General features: G+C 47.8%; 1 protein-coding gene across 1 annotated transcript; it reads left to right on the top strand.

Moving 5' to 3' along the window:
* The first annotated feature begins 13986 nt into the window (after positions 1-13986).
* LOC132573537 (calmodulin-like) lies at positions 13987-14904 on the top strand. Its single transcript, XM_060241051.1, has 2 exons — positions 13987-14403; positions 14462-14904. The coding sequence occupies exons 1-2, from the start codon at positions 14099-14101 to the stop codon at positions 14604-14606; spliced, it is 450 nt and encodes a 149-aa protein (XP_060097034.1). The 5' UTR covers positions 13987-14098; the 3' UTR covers positions 14607-14904.
* Positions 14905-17325: the final 2421 nt, after the last annotated feature.

The raw sequence follows: 17325 nt of genomic DNA, 5'->3' as shown, positions 1-17325 counted from the left end.
ATGAAAGACCTCCAAGGGATGCTCTGCAGAGGAAGGCCATGGCCAACCACCTCTGCTTCTCACTTGTTTTGAAAGCTCCTGGTTGGGGCCACCACAAAGCTTAGATGAAAGACCTCCAAGGGAGGCTCTGCAGAGGAAGGCCATGGCCAACCACCTCTGCTTCTCACTTGCCCTGAAAGCCCCTGGCTGGGGCCACCACAAAGCTTAGATGAGAGCCCTCCAAGGAAGGCCATGGCCAACCACCTCTGCTTCTCACTTGCCCTGAAAGCCCCTGGCTGGGGCCACCACAAAGCTTAGATGAGAGCCCTCCAAGGAAGGCCATGGCCAACCACCTCTGCTTCTCACTTGCCCTGAAAGCCCCTGGCTGGTGTCACCACAAGGCTTGGATGAGAGACCTCCAAGGAAGGCTCTGCAGAGAAAAGCAACGGCCAACTACCTCCTCTTCTCACTTGCCTTGAAAGCCTCTTGCTGGGGACGCTGGAAGCCCGCTACAATTTGATGGCACTTTATACGCACAAACTGAACTGAATTCAGTGGCACTTTCTCCCACGTCTATATGCTCAGGATTGCAGCTTTAATACAATGCTTCACTTAGGCAGCCCCCTCGCCGCATAAAGACATGGTGCATCAACCTCCATCATCGAATCCAAACACATGAGCGACCTCATTCAATCAGTCTCTGGCTTGTTGTATTGAATCTGGAATCGATTTTTCCACACTGTAAAAACAGTGCAGAGAAAATGCCATCAAATTAAAGCTTTTAACATGTATAGAGCCCGATGTTCACACTGAAATGAGAAGCTCAATGCTGTGATTAGAGAATGTAGAACAGGGTTCTTAAATAACTGAGCCATTAAACTGAAGAAAGAATTGAAACGTCATCAAAATCTAGAGAGACATCTTTTTAAGAAAGCGGCTGCGTTGAAGCTAGAAGAAAAAGAAGAAGAAGATATTGGATTTATATCCCGCCCTTCACTGCGAACAGTCGCAGAGCGGCTGACAATCTCCTTTTCCTTCCTCCCCCACAACAGACCCCCTGTGAGGTGGGTGGGGCTGGAGAGGGCTCTCACAGCAGCTGCCCTTTCAAGGACAACCTCTGCCAGAGCTATGGCTGACCCAAGGCTATTCCAGCAGGTGCAAGTGGAGGAGTGGGGAATCAAACCCGGTTCTCCCAGATAAGAGTCCGCACACTTAACCACTACACCAAACTGGCTCTCCTTCCTCAGGAGCACCCACCTTGTGAATTTCAGTTGGACTATTTCCAAGTTTGGACTTAAATCTATTCATTTGGGGACGGGGTTTTTTTGGCCCCTTGGGGTTTCTGTTACTTTAAAAGGCCCTAGCACCGCCGGCCTCTATTATTATTGTATTGTTTATTATGTGTTGTACACAATTCTTATAATTTATTTTTGCAAACTGAAAGACGGTGTATTACTTGGTGGCTTTGATCAGTCTATAGATATTTATTTGGCTTTTTAATGAGATGGGGTTCTTCCTCTCTGACTATTATGTCAAACAATTAGTTAGTTAGTCAGTCCATAACCCGCCTTTCTCCTAAATGGGCACCCAAAATGGCTTACATCCTTTGCCTCTCCATTTTATCCTCACAACTAACCTATGAGCCAGGTTAGGCTGAGAAAGTGTGATTGGCCCAAGGTCACCCAGTGAGCTGCCATGACATGAGCAGAAATTCGAATCTGGGTCTTCCAGCTACAAATACGACACTCTTAACCACTATGCTTTTTCAGTTGGCATTTGAGACATCTTGTGGTATTTGAGACAGAACCTGATAACGAACGAACAGATATTTAGCCATCTCATATACATCAGGACTATATTATTTTAGCACCTATTTTATATGTTTTATGTATTTTAAATAACTTATTTGTAATTAATGTTTAAATTGCTATGTTTTATGTGAATCATGGGACTCCCATGCCTGTTATATTGTTTATTGTTTAATGTGAATCATGGGACCCCATGTCTGTTAGCCGCCCTGAGCCCGCCTGGCGGGGAGGGCGGGATATAAAAATAAAATATTATTATTATTATTATTATTATTATTATTATTATTATTATTATTATTATTATTATTATTATTATGCTACACTGACTCTCAAACTTTATTCACTTATATCAATTGCCTCATCTCAGATTCAGCAGGAGCTCACAAGAGTACGGCTCCTGAACCTTTATGAGGGTTCCCCCTCCTCCTCCCCCTACCTTGTCCATTGAATAGTAGGTGCAGCTGCATAACAATCCCTGGATTAGGAAAGCAGGCAGCCAGCCAGCCACCAGGGGCTTTGCAACGCCCCCAGCAGCCCTCATTAACCCCTGGAGAAGCCCACACCACTCTTACTCCACTTCTTATGTGATTTTGGGTGGCGGGTGGCTTGCTGGCCTTTTGACTGGGGGCAGGGGGTGGGCCAGGAGAGCCCCTGGCAAGCGAGGCCTGCTTGGGCTGGCTGGATCTGTAGCCAGCCCAAGCAGGCCTCACTCGCCCAGAGCTCTCCTTTCTTGCATCTGGTTGCTTTTGGCTGAGGGAGGGGGTGGATTGTGCTAATGAGCTCTACCACCTATTTTTCTACAAAATGACCCCTGTCAGTTGCTAACATGCTCACTTGAGAGATCGAGGGCAGGGGTGGTCAAACTCAGGAGCCACATGTGGCTCTTTCATATTGTGCGGCTCTCAAAGCCCCACCGACCTGTTGACTGGCTTGGAGAAAGCATTTGTCTCTAAATCACTTCTCCATGTGATGTTCTGTATTCTTGGTGCTCGGGAGGGGCAACAGTGTGAGGACTTCTAGTGCCCTGGCCCCACTGATGGACCTCCTGATGGCACCTATGTGACACAAAAATGTTGGACCGCATAGGCCATTGGCCTGATCCAACATGGCTTCTTATGTTCCTTCCTTCCTTCCTTCTTCCTTCCTTCCTTCCTTCCTTCCTTCCTTCCTTCCTTCCTTCCTTCCTTCCTTCCTTCCTTCCTTCCTTCCTTCCTTCCTTCCTTCCTGTCTTGCAGCTTTAAAACATCTGATGTTTTTTCTATGTGGCTCTTGCATTAAGCAAGCTTGGCCACCCCGATCGAGGGTGTTGTTCATCATGCACAGAGCAAAATCTAGTTGCACCGAAAAGTCAATTTAAATATGAGGATTAACTTTTAATTTTAGCAGTTCTTACAGCTCTCCAGAGTGGTGGGTTTAGGATTAGTTCACCCATGTATGGGTGAAGACTTAACAGCTGCAGCTTCCGATGATGGCCTACTTGCACAAAAGGGCCATCGCCAGCAGACACCTTTCATTTTGCCTGAATCACAATGCTCTTTTGATCTGGCCAGTGCACACACTCAGCGGCCCAGCCGTCAAGCCTGCGAGAAGCAGCTCTAAGGCCACAGCTGAAGGGCTACTTCCCACAATCCTTAGCGTGCTGCTCTAGTGCACATCCTTCCTGGCAGTGCAGGAAGCATCTGTTGAAAAGGCCCACCTGCAGCAAGAACTAGGGTTGCCAACACCAGGTTAGGAAATCCCTGGAAATTTGGGGGTGGAGCCTGAGAGGCCAGGGTTTGGGGAAGGGAGGGACCTTAGCGGGGTATAATGCAGGGGGTGGCCAAATTTGCTTCATGTCAGAGCCACATAGAATAAATGTCAGATGTCTGAGAGCTGCGAGACATGAACAGATGTTTGAGAGCCGCAAGACAGGAAGGGAGGGAGGGAGGAAAATAGATGGGAAGGGAGAGGTGGAAATAAAGCAACTTTAAATGCATTCCCCAAGCCACCAGCTGGCTTGGCTTGTAGAAGTGATTTAAAGAGACGAATACCTTCTCCAAGCTGGCCAACAGAGAGGTGGGGGCTTTGAGAGCCACAGAATATGTGTGAAAGGCTCCTGAGCTGCAAATTGACCACCCCTGGTATAATGCCATACTGTCCACCCTCCAAAGCAGCCATTTTCTCTAGAGGAACTGATCTCCAGAGGAACTTTAATTCTAGAGATGGACAGGAACCAACTTACAAACCAAAGTTCGTGACAAACTGGGTGGTTCATTGGTTTGTGATTCGGGCAATCACATTATTCATGAACTGCCCTCAAACTGCCATGTTTTTGCTATGCTTCATTCAATCCATTGGTCTCCCCCACGGAACCTTCCCCCAACTCACAAACCAACAAATCACAGACCAGTTGGGGAAACTGAAAAGTTCGAGGGGGTTCATGGTTCATGATTTCTCACGAACCACCACGAACCTCCATTTTCTCAGTTTGTGCCCGTCCCTACTCCAGACCCCATCTGAAGATTGGCAACCCTAACCAATGTTATGAAGCTAGCTATATGTATTGCATGGATCTTGAGGGTTGTGTTTAACCCATCAGCAAAAAGCGGGGATATGAGCCCAGGACAAAGCTCCTGCCATAGTGGGCAGAAGGGATCAAATGGATGGCATGGTGGACCCCCAAAATAAGTATCACAGAGACCATATCTGGACTTACTGCAATTCAAGTTGGTACCACATTTAAACAATTGAAGTCCAGGCCTGCACAATATGTGGCCCTCCAGTGGATGCCTGCAGTTCCCCTGTATCAAATTGGTGACTCAGCGCATATTGATGGGCTCCAAGTCCCTGAAAGGCTATAGTTGTGACCAGGGGCTGACTCAGAAGTGCCAGGATATCTGGGTGCCCATGAAGTGGTGCCCCAAGGGATGAGACGCAACTCCCAGGTGAGCTTCCGAGAGACATAGATCCGTAATATGATTCTTCCTTTAATATGTCCACAACAATGCACAAAATAAGATTTTGAATACGAACTGAATGGAGGTTGAAGGGTTAAATCCCCTTTCCCATCCCGGCACAACCCCAAGGTAAACTGAGGAAGTATGAGCTTGCAATATGTGACTGGGGAAGGGTCTAAGGTAGGGATATCAAACATGTGGCCCAAGGGCTGGATCAGGCCCCCAGAGGGCTCCTATCAGGCCTGCAAGCAACTCACTGTTGCCTGCTTCCTTCTCTCTCTCTTGCTTCCTTCTGCATCTCAGCTTGCTTTGCCAGGCTCAATCAAGCTACAGAGCAAAGCCTCTATTTTCTCCATTGGCTGACCAGCACATGAAGCAGCTTATGTACAAATGCTTACAATGCCCAGCCATTTCATGTTTTCCCCTGGGTCTTAGGCTCAAAGCATTGACCATGGGATTTTTGTAACGAATGTCAGTAAATCAAAAGTAGGTTTGTAACTTACAGAGACACACCTGAACAGCATACCGAAGATTGCTATAGCAGGGGAGGGGGGAGATTGCTATAGCACAGAAATTGTCTCCAGATTTTGAAGTAATAATTCAGAGCAACAGGGGTCAGTTCTTAGAGACTGTTAAATAAACAAAATACTTCAGGAGTGCTAATCTTTTAAGCATGTTTTATTCAAAGTTCTTTTTTTTAAAAAATCTTCCATTGTGTTTGTCTTTGTGCTTTATAAAGTTTATATTTCTGCTATCTGGCATTGCATTTTATGACACGTATGGTCCAGACCAAGAAAGTCTCATCTATGTGGGATCCAGCCCTCATAACAAAGGAGTTCGACATCCCTGGTCTAAGGATATCCTCAGGTGGGGGGGTCACATGTCATCATATGTTCAGTTCGTGGTTTGCTTAATTATAGTGGTGCAGGTAACTGATTTGGTGCCCCCTAGTGGGAGCTCTTTTTTTGTTGTTCAGTCGCACAGTGGAGTCCGACTCTTTGCGACCCCATGGACAAAGCCACGCCAGGCCCTGCTGTCTTCCACCATCCTCCGAAGTCTGCTCAAATTCGTGTTTGTTACATCAGTAACGCTGCCCAGCCATCTCATCTTTCGCCGTCCCCTTCTTCTTTTGCCTTCTGTTTTTCCCAGCATCAGGATCTTCTCCAGGGAGTGCTCCCTTCTCATTTGGTGGCCAAAGTATTTGAGCTTCAGCTTCAGCATCTGACATTCCAGGGAACAGTCTGGATTGATTTCCCTTAAGACTGACTGATTTGATCTTCTTGCAGTCCAAGGGACTCTCAGGATTCTTCTCCAGCATCATATCTCAAAAGCATCTATTCTTCTGCGCTCGGCCTTCCTTGTGGTCCAGCTCTAACAGCCATACATTACTACTGGGAATACCATCGCTTTGACTATACGGACTTTGGTTGGCAGGGTGATGTCTCTACTTTTTATTATACTGCCCTGGTTCACCATAGCTGTCCCCTCCCAAGGAGCAAACGTCTTTTAATTTCATGGCTACAGTAACCATCTGCAGTGATCTTGGATCCCAGAAATGTGAAGTCTGTCACTACTTCCATGTTTTCCCCTTCTATTTGCCAAGGTGTGATGGGGCCAGATGCCATGATCTTAAGTTTTTTTGATGTTGAGTTTCAAGCCTACTTTAGTGCTCTCTTCTTTCACCCTCAACATGAGGCTCTTTAGGTCCTCCTCACTTTCAGCCATTAGAGTAGTGTCATCTGCATATCTGAGGTTGTTGATGTTTTTCCCGGCAATCTTAATTCCGGTTTGTGCTTCATCCGGATCAGCATTCCGCATGATGTACTCTGCATATAAATTAAATAAGCAGGGTGACAATATACATCCTTGTTGAACTCTTTTTCCTATTCTAAACCAATCAGTTGTTCCATATCCTGTTCTGACAGTAGCTTCTTGACCCTTATACAGATTTCTCAGGAGACATGTGAGGTGATCTGGTACTCCCATCTCTTTAAGGACTTGCCACAGTTTGTTGTGATCCACACAATCAAAGGCTTTAGCATACTCAATGAAGCAGAAATAGACGTTTTTCTGATACTCCCATGCTTTCTCCATAATCCATAGAATGTTGGCAATTTGATCTCTAGTTCCTCTACCTCTCCGAAGCACAGCTTGAACTTCTGGTAGTTCTGCTGAAACCTAGCTTGTAGGATCTTTAACATGACTTTTCTGGCATGTGAAATGAGTGCAATGATGCGGTAGTTTGAACATTCCTTGGCATTGCCCTTCTTTGGGATTGGAATATAAACTGATCTTTTCCAATCCTGTGGCCACTGTCATGTTTTCCAAATTTGTTGACATAATGTGTGCATCACTTTAACAGCATCATCTTTTAAGACTTTGAATAGCTCAACTGGGATACCATCATCTCCGCTCGCTTTGTTGTTAGTAATGTTTTCTAAAATCCATTTGACTTCACACTCCAGGATGTCTGGCTCAAGGTCATGGTTTTCACTGTCATGGTTGTCCGGAACATTGAGATCCTTCTTGTATAATTCTTCTGTGTATTCTTGCCACCTCTTCCTGTTCTCTTCTGTTTCTGTTAGGCCCCTACCATTTTTGTCCTTTATCATGGCTATCTTTGCACAAAACGTTCCCTTGATTTCTCCAATTTTCTTGAATAGATCTCTTGTCCTTTCCATTTTATTATTTTCCTCTATTGCTTCACATTGTTCCTTCAGAAAGGCCTCTTTATCTCTCCTTGCTGTTCTCTGGAAATCTGCATTCAGTTAGGTGAATCCTTCTTTTTCACTTTTGCCTTTCGCTTTCCTTCTTTCTTCAGCTATTTGTAAAGCCCCATCAGACAGCCACTTTGCTTTCTTGCATTTTTGGGGGGAGGGATGGTGCTGATTGCTGCCTTCTGTGCAATGTCATGAACCTCCATCCACATATCTTTATATCACTGTAAAGTATGTGGCATTAAAATACGTTGTGGGGTTTTGTAGTCTATAGACTAGACCGGTGACAATCAATGTAAGGATCAGGGCTTTTTTTGAGCAGGAACACACAGGAACGCAGTTCCGGCTGGCTTGGTGTCAGGGGGTGTGACCTAATATGCAGATGAGTCCCTGCTGGGCTTTTCAACAAAAAAACCCCTGTGTGAAATAATGGTGTTGTCAAGGAGTGTAGTCTAATATGCAAATAAGTTCCTGCTGGGCTTTTTCTACCAAGGATTGGTGAGGATTGATCGTCTGTCTTATGTTGTTTCTGGTTTTCAGCCGAAATGGAGTACCAAAGTTGCTTGTGAGAATTAAAAAAAAAAACAAGATAAGTTACATTAGGGTAGATGAGGATTCACAGAGGGTTGTTTCCTGAACGCCCATTTATCAATGCAGACTGGAAGCTGGAGGGAAGGAAATGGAACCAAGCCATGATACTGTGTAGCTCTTTTCTGCCTTGAACGGGCTGGCGCGTGGAAGTAGGCCAAGTAGGTGGCTGCCTAGGGTGCCACTTGGCCTAGGGGCACTACAAGGCACCGCCTCTCCTCACGCCCACTAATTTTGTTGAGGTTTGGGAAGCCTCAGCAAAGTCGGGGGCGTGGCAGCAAATGCTCTCCGAGCCCGGCTCTGAGCGTGTCTGCTGCCTTCCTGACTTCATCAAGGCTTCCCAAGGCTCGGCAAAGTGGGGACGGGGGAGGCGTGGCAGTGAGCATGCTCTGAACCCAGCTCTGAGCGCACTTGCTGCCTTTCTGACTTCTGTGAAGTAAGGGGGGCATGACGTCGTCGGGGCGCGCTTCACATGTGCAAATAGAACTCTTGGGGTGGGGGTGGGAGGAGGGGCGTGGGGTTTGCCTGGAGCTCACAAACCCCTAACGCCAGACCTGACCTGTTGTTGGAATGTCAGATAGTCAGGGCTTTTTTTGAGCAGGAACGCACAGGAATGTAGTTCCGGCTGGCTTGGTGTCAGGGGGTGTGGTCTAATATGTAAATGGCCAGAACTCCCTTTGGGGTTCAATTGTGCTTGTCACAGCCTTGCTCCTGGCCCCACCCCCCAAAGTCTCCTGGCTCCACCCCCAAAGTCCCCAGATATTTCTTGACTTGGACTTGGCAACCCTACCCGTAGGCGAATGCAGGTATTTGTCTTCTCTCCACAGCATGCAGAGCCCATGTTCTTGGGCTGTCTCATGTCTGCATACATTGTAGACAAACAGAAAGAGATGGCCTAGGAGGGCTCCCCTCGAGTTTTAAAGGGAGAAATGTCTCTTGGCCCCATTGTGCCATCCTTGTTCATACATAGGCCTATCTGGAGCATTACAGTTTCTGTTTGCAAGTGGATTTTGCCATTTTGCACGGTAAAATCCAATTGCAAAGGGCATCCGAAAGCATCGGTGCACTTTGCAACTTGATTTTAATGTGTGAAATGTCAAAATTCACTTGCAAACCATTGCTAAAGTGGATTGAAAGTGGATTACTCAGTATGTGTGAAAGTGTCCTGAAACTTGAGAAGCCCCAGAATGAAAGAATTTCTGCTTCGCTATAAGAACAAGTCAGTCTGAAATGGCATTTTTTGTTGTTTTCTAAAAGGAGACTACCAAAGTCTTCCATTCAAGAGAAACCCTTGTAGCAACACAAAGCCCCGATCCTTCAGACCACAATCGCTTTATGAATTTATCTAGGTAATCCCCTCCCTGTGCAATTAGGAAAGTGGAACAGGAATAGGGCTGAGCATAAATGAGATTGACACAGGGGCTGCCAACTGGGGCTCATTAAGCTCACTTCTTAACTACCAGAGAACGGCCCTGCAAAGCTAGGAGATTCTCTGATTGCACCCCTGCAAAAGTTTCTCCTCTCACTTCTCATAAGAACTTAAGAAGAGCTCTGCTAGATCAGACCAGTAGTCCATCTAGTCCAGCATCCTGTTTCACACAGTGATCCACCTGGAGGCACAACAGTAGGGCATAGAAGCCGAGGACTTTTCCTGATAAGAACATAAGAAGCTAGTTTCTCTAGAGGGCCAACCACAGGGCACAGAGGCTGAGGCCTTCATAAGAACATTAGGAGAGCCCTGCTGGATCAGACCAGTGGTCCATCTACTCCAGCATCCTGTCTCACACAGGGGCCAGCCAGTTCCTCTAGAGGGCCAACCACAGGGCACAGAGGCTGAGGCCTTCATAAGAACATCAGGAGAGCCCTGCTGGATCAGACAGTGGTCCATCTACTCCAGCATCCTGTCTCACACAGGGGCCAGCTAGTTTCTCTAGAGGGCCAACCACAGGGCACAGAAGCTGAGGCCTTCATAAGAATATCAGGAGAGCCCTGCTGGATCAGACCAGTGGTCCATCTACTCCAGCCTTCTGTCTCACACAGTGGCCAACCAGTTCCTCCGGAAGTCCTGCAGCATGGCATAGAGGTCGAAGCCTTCTTCTTATGTCGCCTTGTGTAGGCACTGAGATTCAGAGGTTGATTCTGAAAGCAGAGGTTCCTTTTAATCACCACGGCTAGTAGCCACTGACAGACCTCTCCTCCACCAATCTGTCTAATCCCCTTTTAAAGCCGTCTGCGCCTGGGGACAGCTGGATTAACAATCCTAACTCATCAGGGTACGGCGGCATAAACTCTTTGGTAGGATGCTTTTTAAGAACTCTTAAGTCCCATCTGGGGGATGGTATCCTTATTTGGAGCTCCTCTCCTGTTACATGAACAATCATGATAGTCAAGAAATCAAGTAACTTTAATTATTCTTGTATTTGTCTTTCAGAAAAGGGCTGTTGTAATAGGGATGCCAGCCTCCAGGTGGGGCCAAGGGATCTCCTGGGATTACATCTCCAGACTACAGAGATCAGTTCCCCGGAGAAAATGGCTGCTTTGGAAGGCGGACTCTATGGCATTGTACCCCACTGAGGTCCCTCTCTTTCCATGGCTCCACCCCAAATCTTCCAACCTGGGGCTGGCAAGCCCACCACCTCCCCACCCTTGATCTCCAAGGGGATATCCGGCAACCCTAATTTATTGGGACTACGGTGAAGGATCCAAGATCCATTCAAGCAGTCATGGGCTTTGCCAGAAACAAGAGTAAACTGATCTCCCAGCCCTGATCACATATGCTAGGAAAATGTAGTCAGGGAATGGAGCAGGATTTAGCTCCACTTGGCCATATGCTCCAATTTTGCTCCCCCAGAATAAGGTCTCCCACTCAATTCCATGGACACGTCAGGGCTTTTTTTGTAGAAAAAGCCCAACAGAAATGCATTTGCATATTAGGCCACACCCCCTGACATCACCATTGTTTCACACAGGGCTTTTTTGTAGGAAAAGCCCAGCAGGAACTCATTTGCACATTAGGCCACACCCCCTGACATCACCATTGTTTCACATAGGGCTTTTTTGTAGAAAAAGCCCAGCAGGAACTCATTTGCACATCAGGCCATACCCCCTGATGCCAAGCCAGCCGGAACTGCGTTCCTGTGCATTCCTGCTCAGAAAAACCCTGGGACACATGAATAAATGCTCAGGGATTTCTCCCCTACCACCCGTTGCTCCCACCTTACTATCACTGTATCCAGTGGCTGGCCTCTGCCCAGATGATGAAAACCATCCAATGGAGCCACCCACAGATAAGGCTGGTGTCTCTACCTACATGGGAGACTCCCTGGTAATCCTCCCTCTAAGCTATGAAGTCTTGCGTGCAAAAATTCCACTTTGTGAGCTACTGCATAAATTAGTTTGCTCTGGGTGAGCTGGAGGCTTAAAAACTGTGAGGCAGCTCATCCCAATTCAGATTAGAAGAAACACTCCCAGGAACCTTGCAAAATATAACTTTTGTCTCCCTTGGCTTAGTTGGCAGGCCTCTTCCCTGAGCTGCCAAACTCCAGGTGGGGCCTGGAGATTTACCAAAATTACTGATCTCCAGGGTCTGCCTTTAGATCTCAGGAAATTTTCCAGTTTAGAGTTGTCACTTGTGCTGCCAAGTCCCGGGTCAGGTGGGGGTTCTCCCACCCTAGAGGTTCCCAACCCACCAGCCCACTTTGGGCCACTGAGGGGGATCCTCCCCCGACGTCGCTGGCACGATGACATCACTCGGAAGTTACATCATTGCCCCGCGACGTTGCGCATCAGCCACTCTGGGAGCATCCAGGAAAACTCTATGGTTTTCCCAGATGCTCTAGCAATTTGGGAGGGAAAACTTCCACTTCTGAGTGACATCATCATGCCGGGCACACCAAACAATCCCCCACCAGAGGCCGCAGGGGACTTAGCGACTCTGGTTGTCAAACCTGGGTTTGTTTCAAAAATATAACTTTGTCAGTTAGCTGAAAGATAAAGGGATTCCCCTAGAAATCCAGGTGAAGATGGAATAAGCTTCAGAAGCAGTGAAATACTAAGACCACCCAAGTGTCTGAGTTGCCAACCTCCTGGTGGTATTGTAACAAAAGGAAAGGACTGTATAAAAGTAACAACTGTTGATACAAGTCTTGTATCAGTACACTAGGTCAAGCCTTGAATTCAATAATAGAATGCCCAGTATTTCCTTCGAATTTATATTTAGACACCCTCCAGCTTTTAAAATTGTTGAATAGACAGTTGCAGTTGGAGCCTCAGAGATCAACCGTCTTCCGTTAGGGGCTACCCTTTGTCAGATTCAAAATGTCTCAGTGCTAAGCTGGAGAGTGTCTAAATATAAATTCGAAGGAAATACTGGGCATTCCATTATTGAATTCAAGGCTTGACCTAGTGTACTGCAGCCTGAAAAAGGCGAATGAAATGGATAGTCACCTAGGCAATCCATTGCCGCTGCTGTTGCTGTAACATCAATCTTCTATTGTAATGTTGCTAAAATCTGGCATCTAGGGGGTAGTGTTTTTCTGCCAATAATATTGATGATAAATCGTTTGTTTCAAAATATCACCGAGTCACGTGGGGTGCCCAATTTGCTGCCCCCAAAAGGCTAGCGCTCCAGGCAATCACCTAGTTTGCCTAGTGACAAGCCCAGCCCTTGTTATAGGACAGGAGAAAGCGCTGATCAAAAGCCTTTGCGCTCTCTTTGCTGTAGCATGCTGTGTGAGGACAGGAAGGGGGGGTGGAAATATGGCAAGAAACAAGCTGGTTTAAAAAAAACTGAAAGGGAGCCCCTGAGGAATTGCCATAACCGCAGGGCCTGCTCAGGTGTTCCAAAACAAGACTGCAGCTTTGAAACAAGATACAGGCAACCATGCTTACTGGCCTGCATTAAATTCATGCTGCCTTTGCCAGAACGGGATTATTTCCAAGTCCAGCTAAAAGTAAAAGGGAGGTCAGTCTGAGCATTAAGTAAAACCTTGTGCAGTGATTTGATCAGCAGCCATCGGCCATCTGGAAGGAAGGATGTTTTTTTAAAATAACTTTTAAAAAAACCAAAACACGCTAGTCCTTTTTTAATTGGAGAAAACGTATTACCTGTGACAAAGTGACAACATGGTTTGGATAATCCTGTTGAGCGACACATGCAAAATCCGTGGGATTAGCTATTCCCATCTGACACATTTGGGGGGCGGGGAGAGGAAAGGGGGAGGCTGGCTTCTCTCGCGGTGGGAGTTCCTTCCTTGTAGTTGCACTGGACCAGAGAACAACCCAGTCACAGAATCCAAATAATACCATTGATTAAGACCTACCAGAAGAACTTCTTCACCCAAAGGGTGATTAACACGTGGAATTCACTGCCACAGGAAATGGTGGCAGCTACAAGCATGGACAGTTTCAAGAGGGGATTGGATAAGCATATGGAGCAGAGGTCCATCAGTAGCTACTAGCCACAGCGTATTGTTGGAACTCTGTCTGGGGCAGTGATGCTCTATATTCTTGGTGTTTGTGGGGGGGCAGTGGAAGGGCTTCTAGTGTCCTGGCCCCACTGATGGACCTCCTGATGGCACTGGGGGTTTTTTGCCACCCTGTTTTTTTGGCCACAGGGTGTTGGACTTAGGCTTCCCAACCCTCTCACCCTGGCGGGGGACCCCCGAATTTGCAGCCTCTTCCCCCGCTCTCCAAAAATCCGGAAGCGGGGGGAGTGGGGGAAACAGCGCGGTGAATGCAGCCCCTGCCTGCCGGGATGAGGAGCGCAGAAGCAGGGCTGGTTCTCCTGGGGCGGCCCGACGAGGAGGCCGGGGAGCGGGGGGAGGTGTTCCGATGGTCAGCCAGCAGCTGCAGCCCAGCCCTCTCCAAGCCACGCTGCCTGGGTCCCAAAGTTGCCAGCCTCCCGACCGTCCCTTTAAATATGATGGTGGTTTGCGGGGGCGGAGGGATACGCTGCTGTTGGGCATGAGAAGAGCGGGGAGGGGGCGGCGACTTAGCCCGAGGCGGAAGGAGACAGACACCGGCCAAGAGCTGAAAGGTCACAACACCTGGTCCCCTCCCCCCCGTTACCATGGCCGACCAGCTGACAGAGGAGCAGATTGCAGAGTTCAAGGAGGCCTTCTCCCTCTTCGACAAGGATGGCGACGGCACTATCACCACCAAAGAACTTGGCACTGTCATGTGCTCTCTGGGGCAGAACCCCACAGAAGCTGAATTACAAGACATGATCAACGAGGTGGATGCTGATGGGAATGGCACCATTGACTTCCCAAAATTCCTCACTATGATGGCCCAGAAGATGAAGGACACAGACAGCGAAGAAGAGATCCGTGAGGCCTTCCGGGTCTTTGACAAGAGGCTCTGCAGCCCTCCGTGGTGTCTTTGCAGGTTGGAGATGGCTGCAGAGGGGAAGGATGGGAATGGCTATATTCAGCGCTGCTGAGCTGCGTCACGTCATGACCAACCTGGGCGAGAAGCTGACGGACGAGGAAGTCGATGAGATGATCCGAGAAGCTGACATAGACGGGGACGGACAAGTCAATTATGAAGAGTTTGTACAGATGATGACTGCCAAATAGGAAGAGTGACTGCCCCTCCCTCCCCTGTACAGAAACGGAAGGACTGCTTACCATAGAGATCTCACCCAGCCCCTCCCGTCTGTGGCACTCATGCTCCATCGATGCTTTAGCGGTTTGTGGCCATTCTTTGCCATCTCTCTCCCCCCCCCCCTTTCACACAGGACTATGTGAACCCTTCTGCCCCCCCTGCCATGTTTACATGCTAGCACCCATGGTGGGTGCAGCTGGGATGGGGGGGGAGATCCAGGTGAGAAGGGGTGAAGCGGTGCTAAGATCCTAGCGAGTGGGAAGCCTGGAGGGCGGGAGTGGTGGGGGAGCCCTCTCTCCTCATTGGCTCCATCCCTGGCTTGCACCTGCCTGTTTGCTCCTCAAAGGCCATGTCCCAGCCAGCGCGTAATCTTTGCATCCCATGGACTGTCATGTGCAGCTGACTGCAGTTGTCTTCCTGGGAGTATCTGCATATCTTGGGTGTATTGTAACTGTTAACTTCCTAATTAATGGCCATGCCTCCCTTCCCTTCCTTCCCATTGGCTTCAGGGAATGCTTCTGTTCCATTCCAGGTGGTGTAAGGTTTCTTTTTCTCTCTCTTTTCCCCCCAATAAAGTCTGTGTGTTTCAAATGTGATGGCCAGAACTCCCTTTGGAGTTCAATTATGCTTGTCACAGTCTTGATCTTGGTTCCACCCCTAATGTCTCCTGGCTCCACCCCCAAAGTCTCCTGGCTCCACCCCCAAAGTCCCCAGATATTTATTGAATTGGACTTGGCAACCCTAGTTGGACTGGATGGGCCATTGGCCTGATCCAACATGGCTTCTCTTATGTTCTCTTATGTTCTTAACAGATAACAGGTTTGCAGTGTTCCCTCTAAGCTGAGTTAGTGTGAGCTAGCTCATGGTTTTTTTAGCCTCCAGCTCACACATCTTTGTCTTATCTCACGAAACATGGCCTCAGAGCAAACTAATTAATGCTAGTAGCTCACAACTCTAACGTTATTTGCTCGCAAAGTAGAATTTCTGCTCACAGGACTCCACAACTTAGAGGGAACACTGGTTAAAGGTACCGAGTTCTCTCGTAGTCTTCATCTGACTGGATTTTTTTTTGCAATGGACATAGTGATGCTGATTTCATGAATGTAGGCAGATCACAGGAAGGAGGCCAGGAAGAGTTCCATCAATGTTTCGTTCTCATGACCCTTTCTTACACGCTCAGGGAAATGCTGTTCAGCACTTTGGAGTTAGGCAGGAATTTGTATCCAGGCCAATTTGGCCAGGGATCTGAGAGTTTCCCCCTCCCATCTTCTGGGTCGCTGGGTGTATGTGGGGTGGAAGGTATTTGTGAATTTTTTGCATTGTGCAGGGGTTGGACTACATGACCCTGGAGGTCCCTTCCAACTCTCTGATTTTATGGCACTGAAGTTGTTTTCTCCCTTTATCGTGATAGAAAGGTAAAGGTAGTCCCCTGTGCAAGCACCAGTTGTTTCCAACTCTGGTGTGACGTCACATCACAACGTTTTCACAGCAGACGTTTTATGGGGTGGTTTGCCATTGCCTTTCCCAGTCATCTACACTTTCCCCCCAGCAAGCTGGGTACTCATTTTCATAGAATCATAGAGTTGGAAGGGACCTCTAGGGTCATCTAGTCCAACCCCCTGATCAATGCAGGAAACTCACAAACACTTCCCCCTAAATTCACAGGATATTCATTGCTGTCAGATGGCCATCCAGCCTCTGTTTAAAAACCTCCAAGGAAGGAGAGCCCACCACCTCCCGAGGAAGCCTGTTCCACTGAGGAATCGCTCTAATGGTCAGGAAGTTCTTCCTAATGTTGAGCCGGAAAGTCTTTTGATTTAATGTCAACCCATTGGTTCTGGTCCTACCTTCTGGGGCCACAGAAAACAATTCCACACCATCCTTACCGACCTCAGAAGGATGGAAGGCTGAGTCAACCTCGAGCCAGCCACCTGAACCCAGCTTCCGCTGGGATCAAACTCAGGTCGTGAGCAGAGCTTACGACTGCGGTACTGCAGCTTTTCCACTCTGCACTACGGGGCTCTTCTGGGTATCTTATCATGATACCCAGGGCTTTTTTGTAGCAGGAACTCCTTTGCATATTAGGCCACACCCTCTGATGTAGCCAATCCTCCAAAAGCATACAGGGCTCTTCGTACAGAGCCTACTGTAAGCTCCAGGAGGATTGGCTACATCAGGGGTTGTAGCCTAATATGCAAAGGAATTTCTGCTACAAAAAAAGCCAGGGTGATACTTTAGGTATTATACCGAGAGGGTTTGTTTCTTTATGGAGAGTCCCTTGTAGTGGAAGAACATGAGTGGGGCAAACCCATTCTGGAAGGTCACATCATCCTGTGGCGTTCAGCTCTGAGAGCTCAGCGAATAGCCATTTTGCATAATCAAACAAGTTGCTTCAGTGGAGACCGAGCCATTACAGGCTTTCTTGTGCTTTTCTTCTCAAGTAACTTATCAGAGAAGCTGCCAGCTGTAATCAGGGTGTCTAAAGAGCTTACGCGGCGATAAGACCCTCGATATAGCAGTCTTCCACTGGACTCAATCGGATAAGTCAGTTAAAATCACACTGCCCTTCTCGGTATGAAAGAAGACACATGGGTTGCCTTGACACAAGAACAGAGCTGCCTTTCCTCTGTCATTTCTGCACAGGCTTGTCTCCTGGGGAAAAAATAATAATCTTTCATTAAAACATAGGGT

This window comes from Heteronotia binoei, chromosome 6 (assembly GCF_032191835.1).
Source record: "Heteronotia binoei isolate CCM8104 ecotype False Entrance Well chromosome 6, APGP_CSIRO_Hbin_v1, whole genome shotgun sequence".
NCBI classification, from domain to species: domain Eukaryota; kingdom Metazoa; phylum Chordata; class Lepidosauria; order Squamata; family Gekkonidae; genus Heteronotia; species Heteronotia binoei.
The sequence above is the reverse complement of the archived record's forward strand: the minus strand, read 5'-3'. Positions and strand labels throughout refer to the sequence as shown.

Coding starts and splice junctions, on each gene's coding strand:
- LOC132573537 (XM_060241051.1), top strand. CDS start 14,099: ATGGCCGACCAGCTGACAGAGGAGCAGATTGCAGAGTTCAAGGAGGCC. Junction 14,404..14,461: donor AGGCTCTGCAGCCCTCCGTG/GTGTCTTTGCAG, acceptor GGCTATATTCAG/CGCTGCTGAGCTGCGTCACG.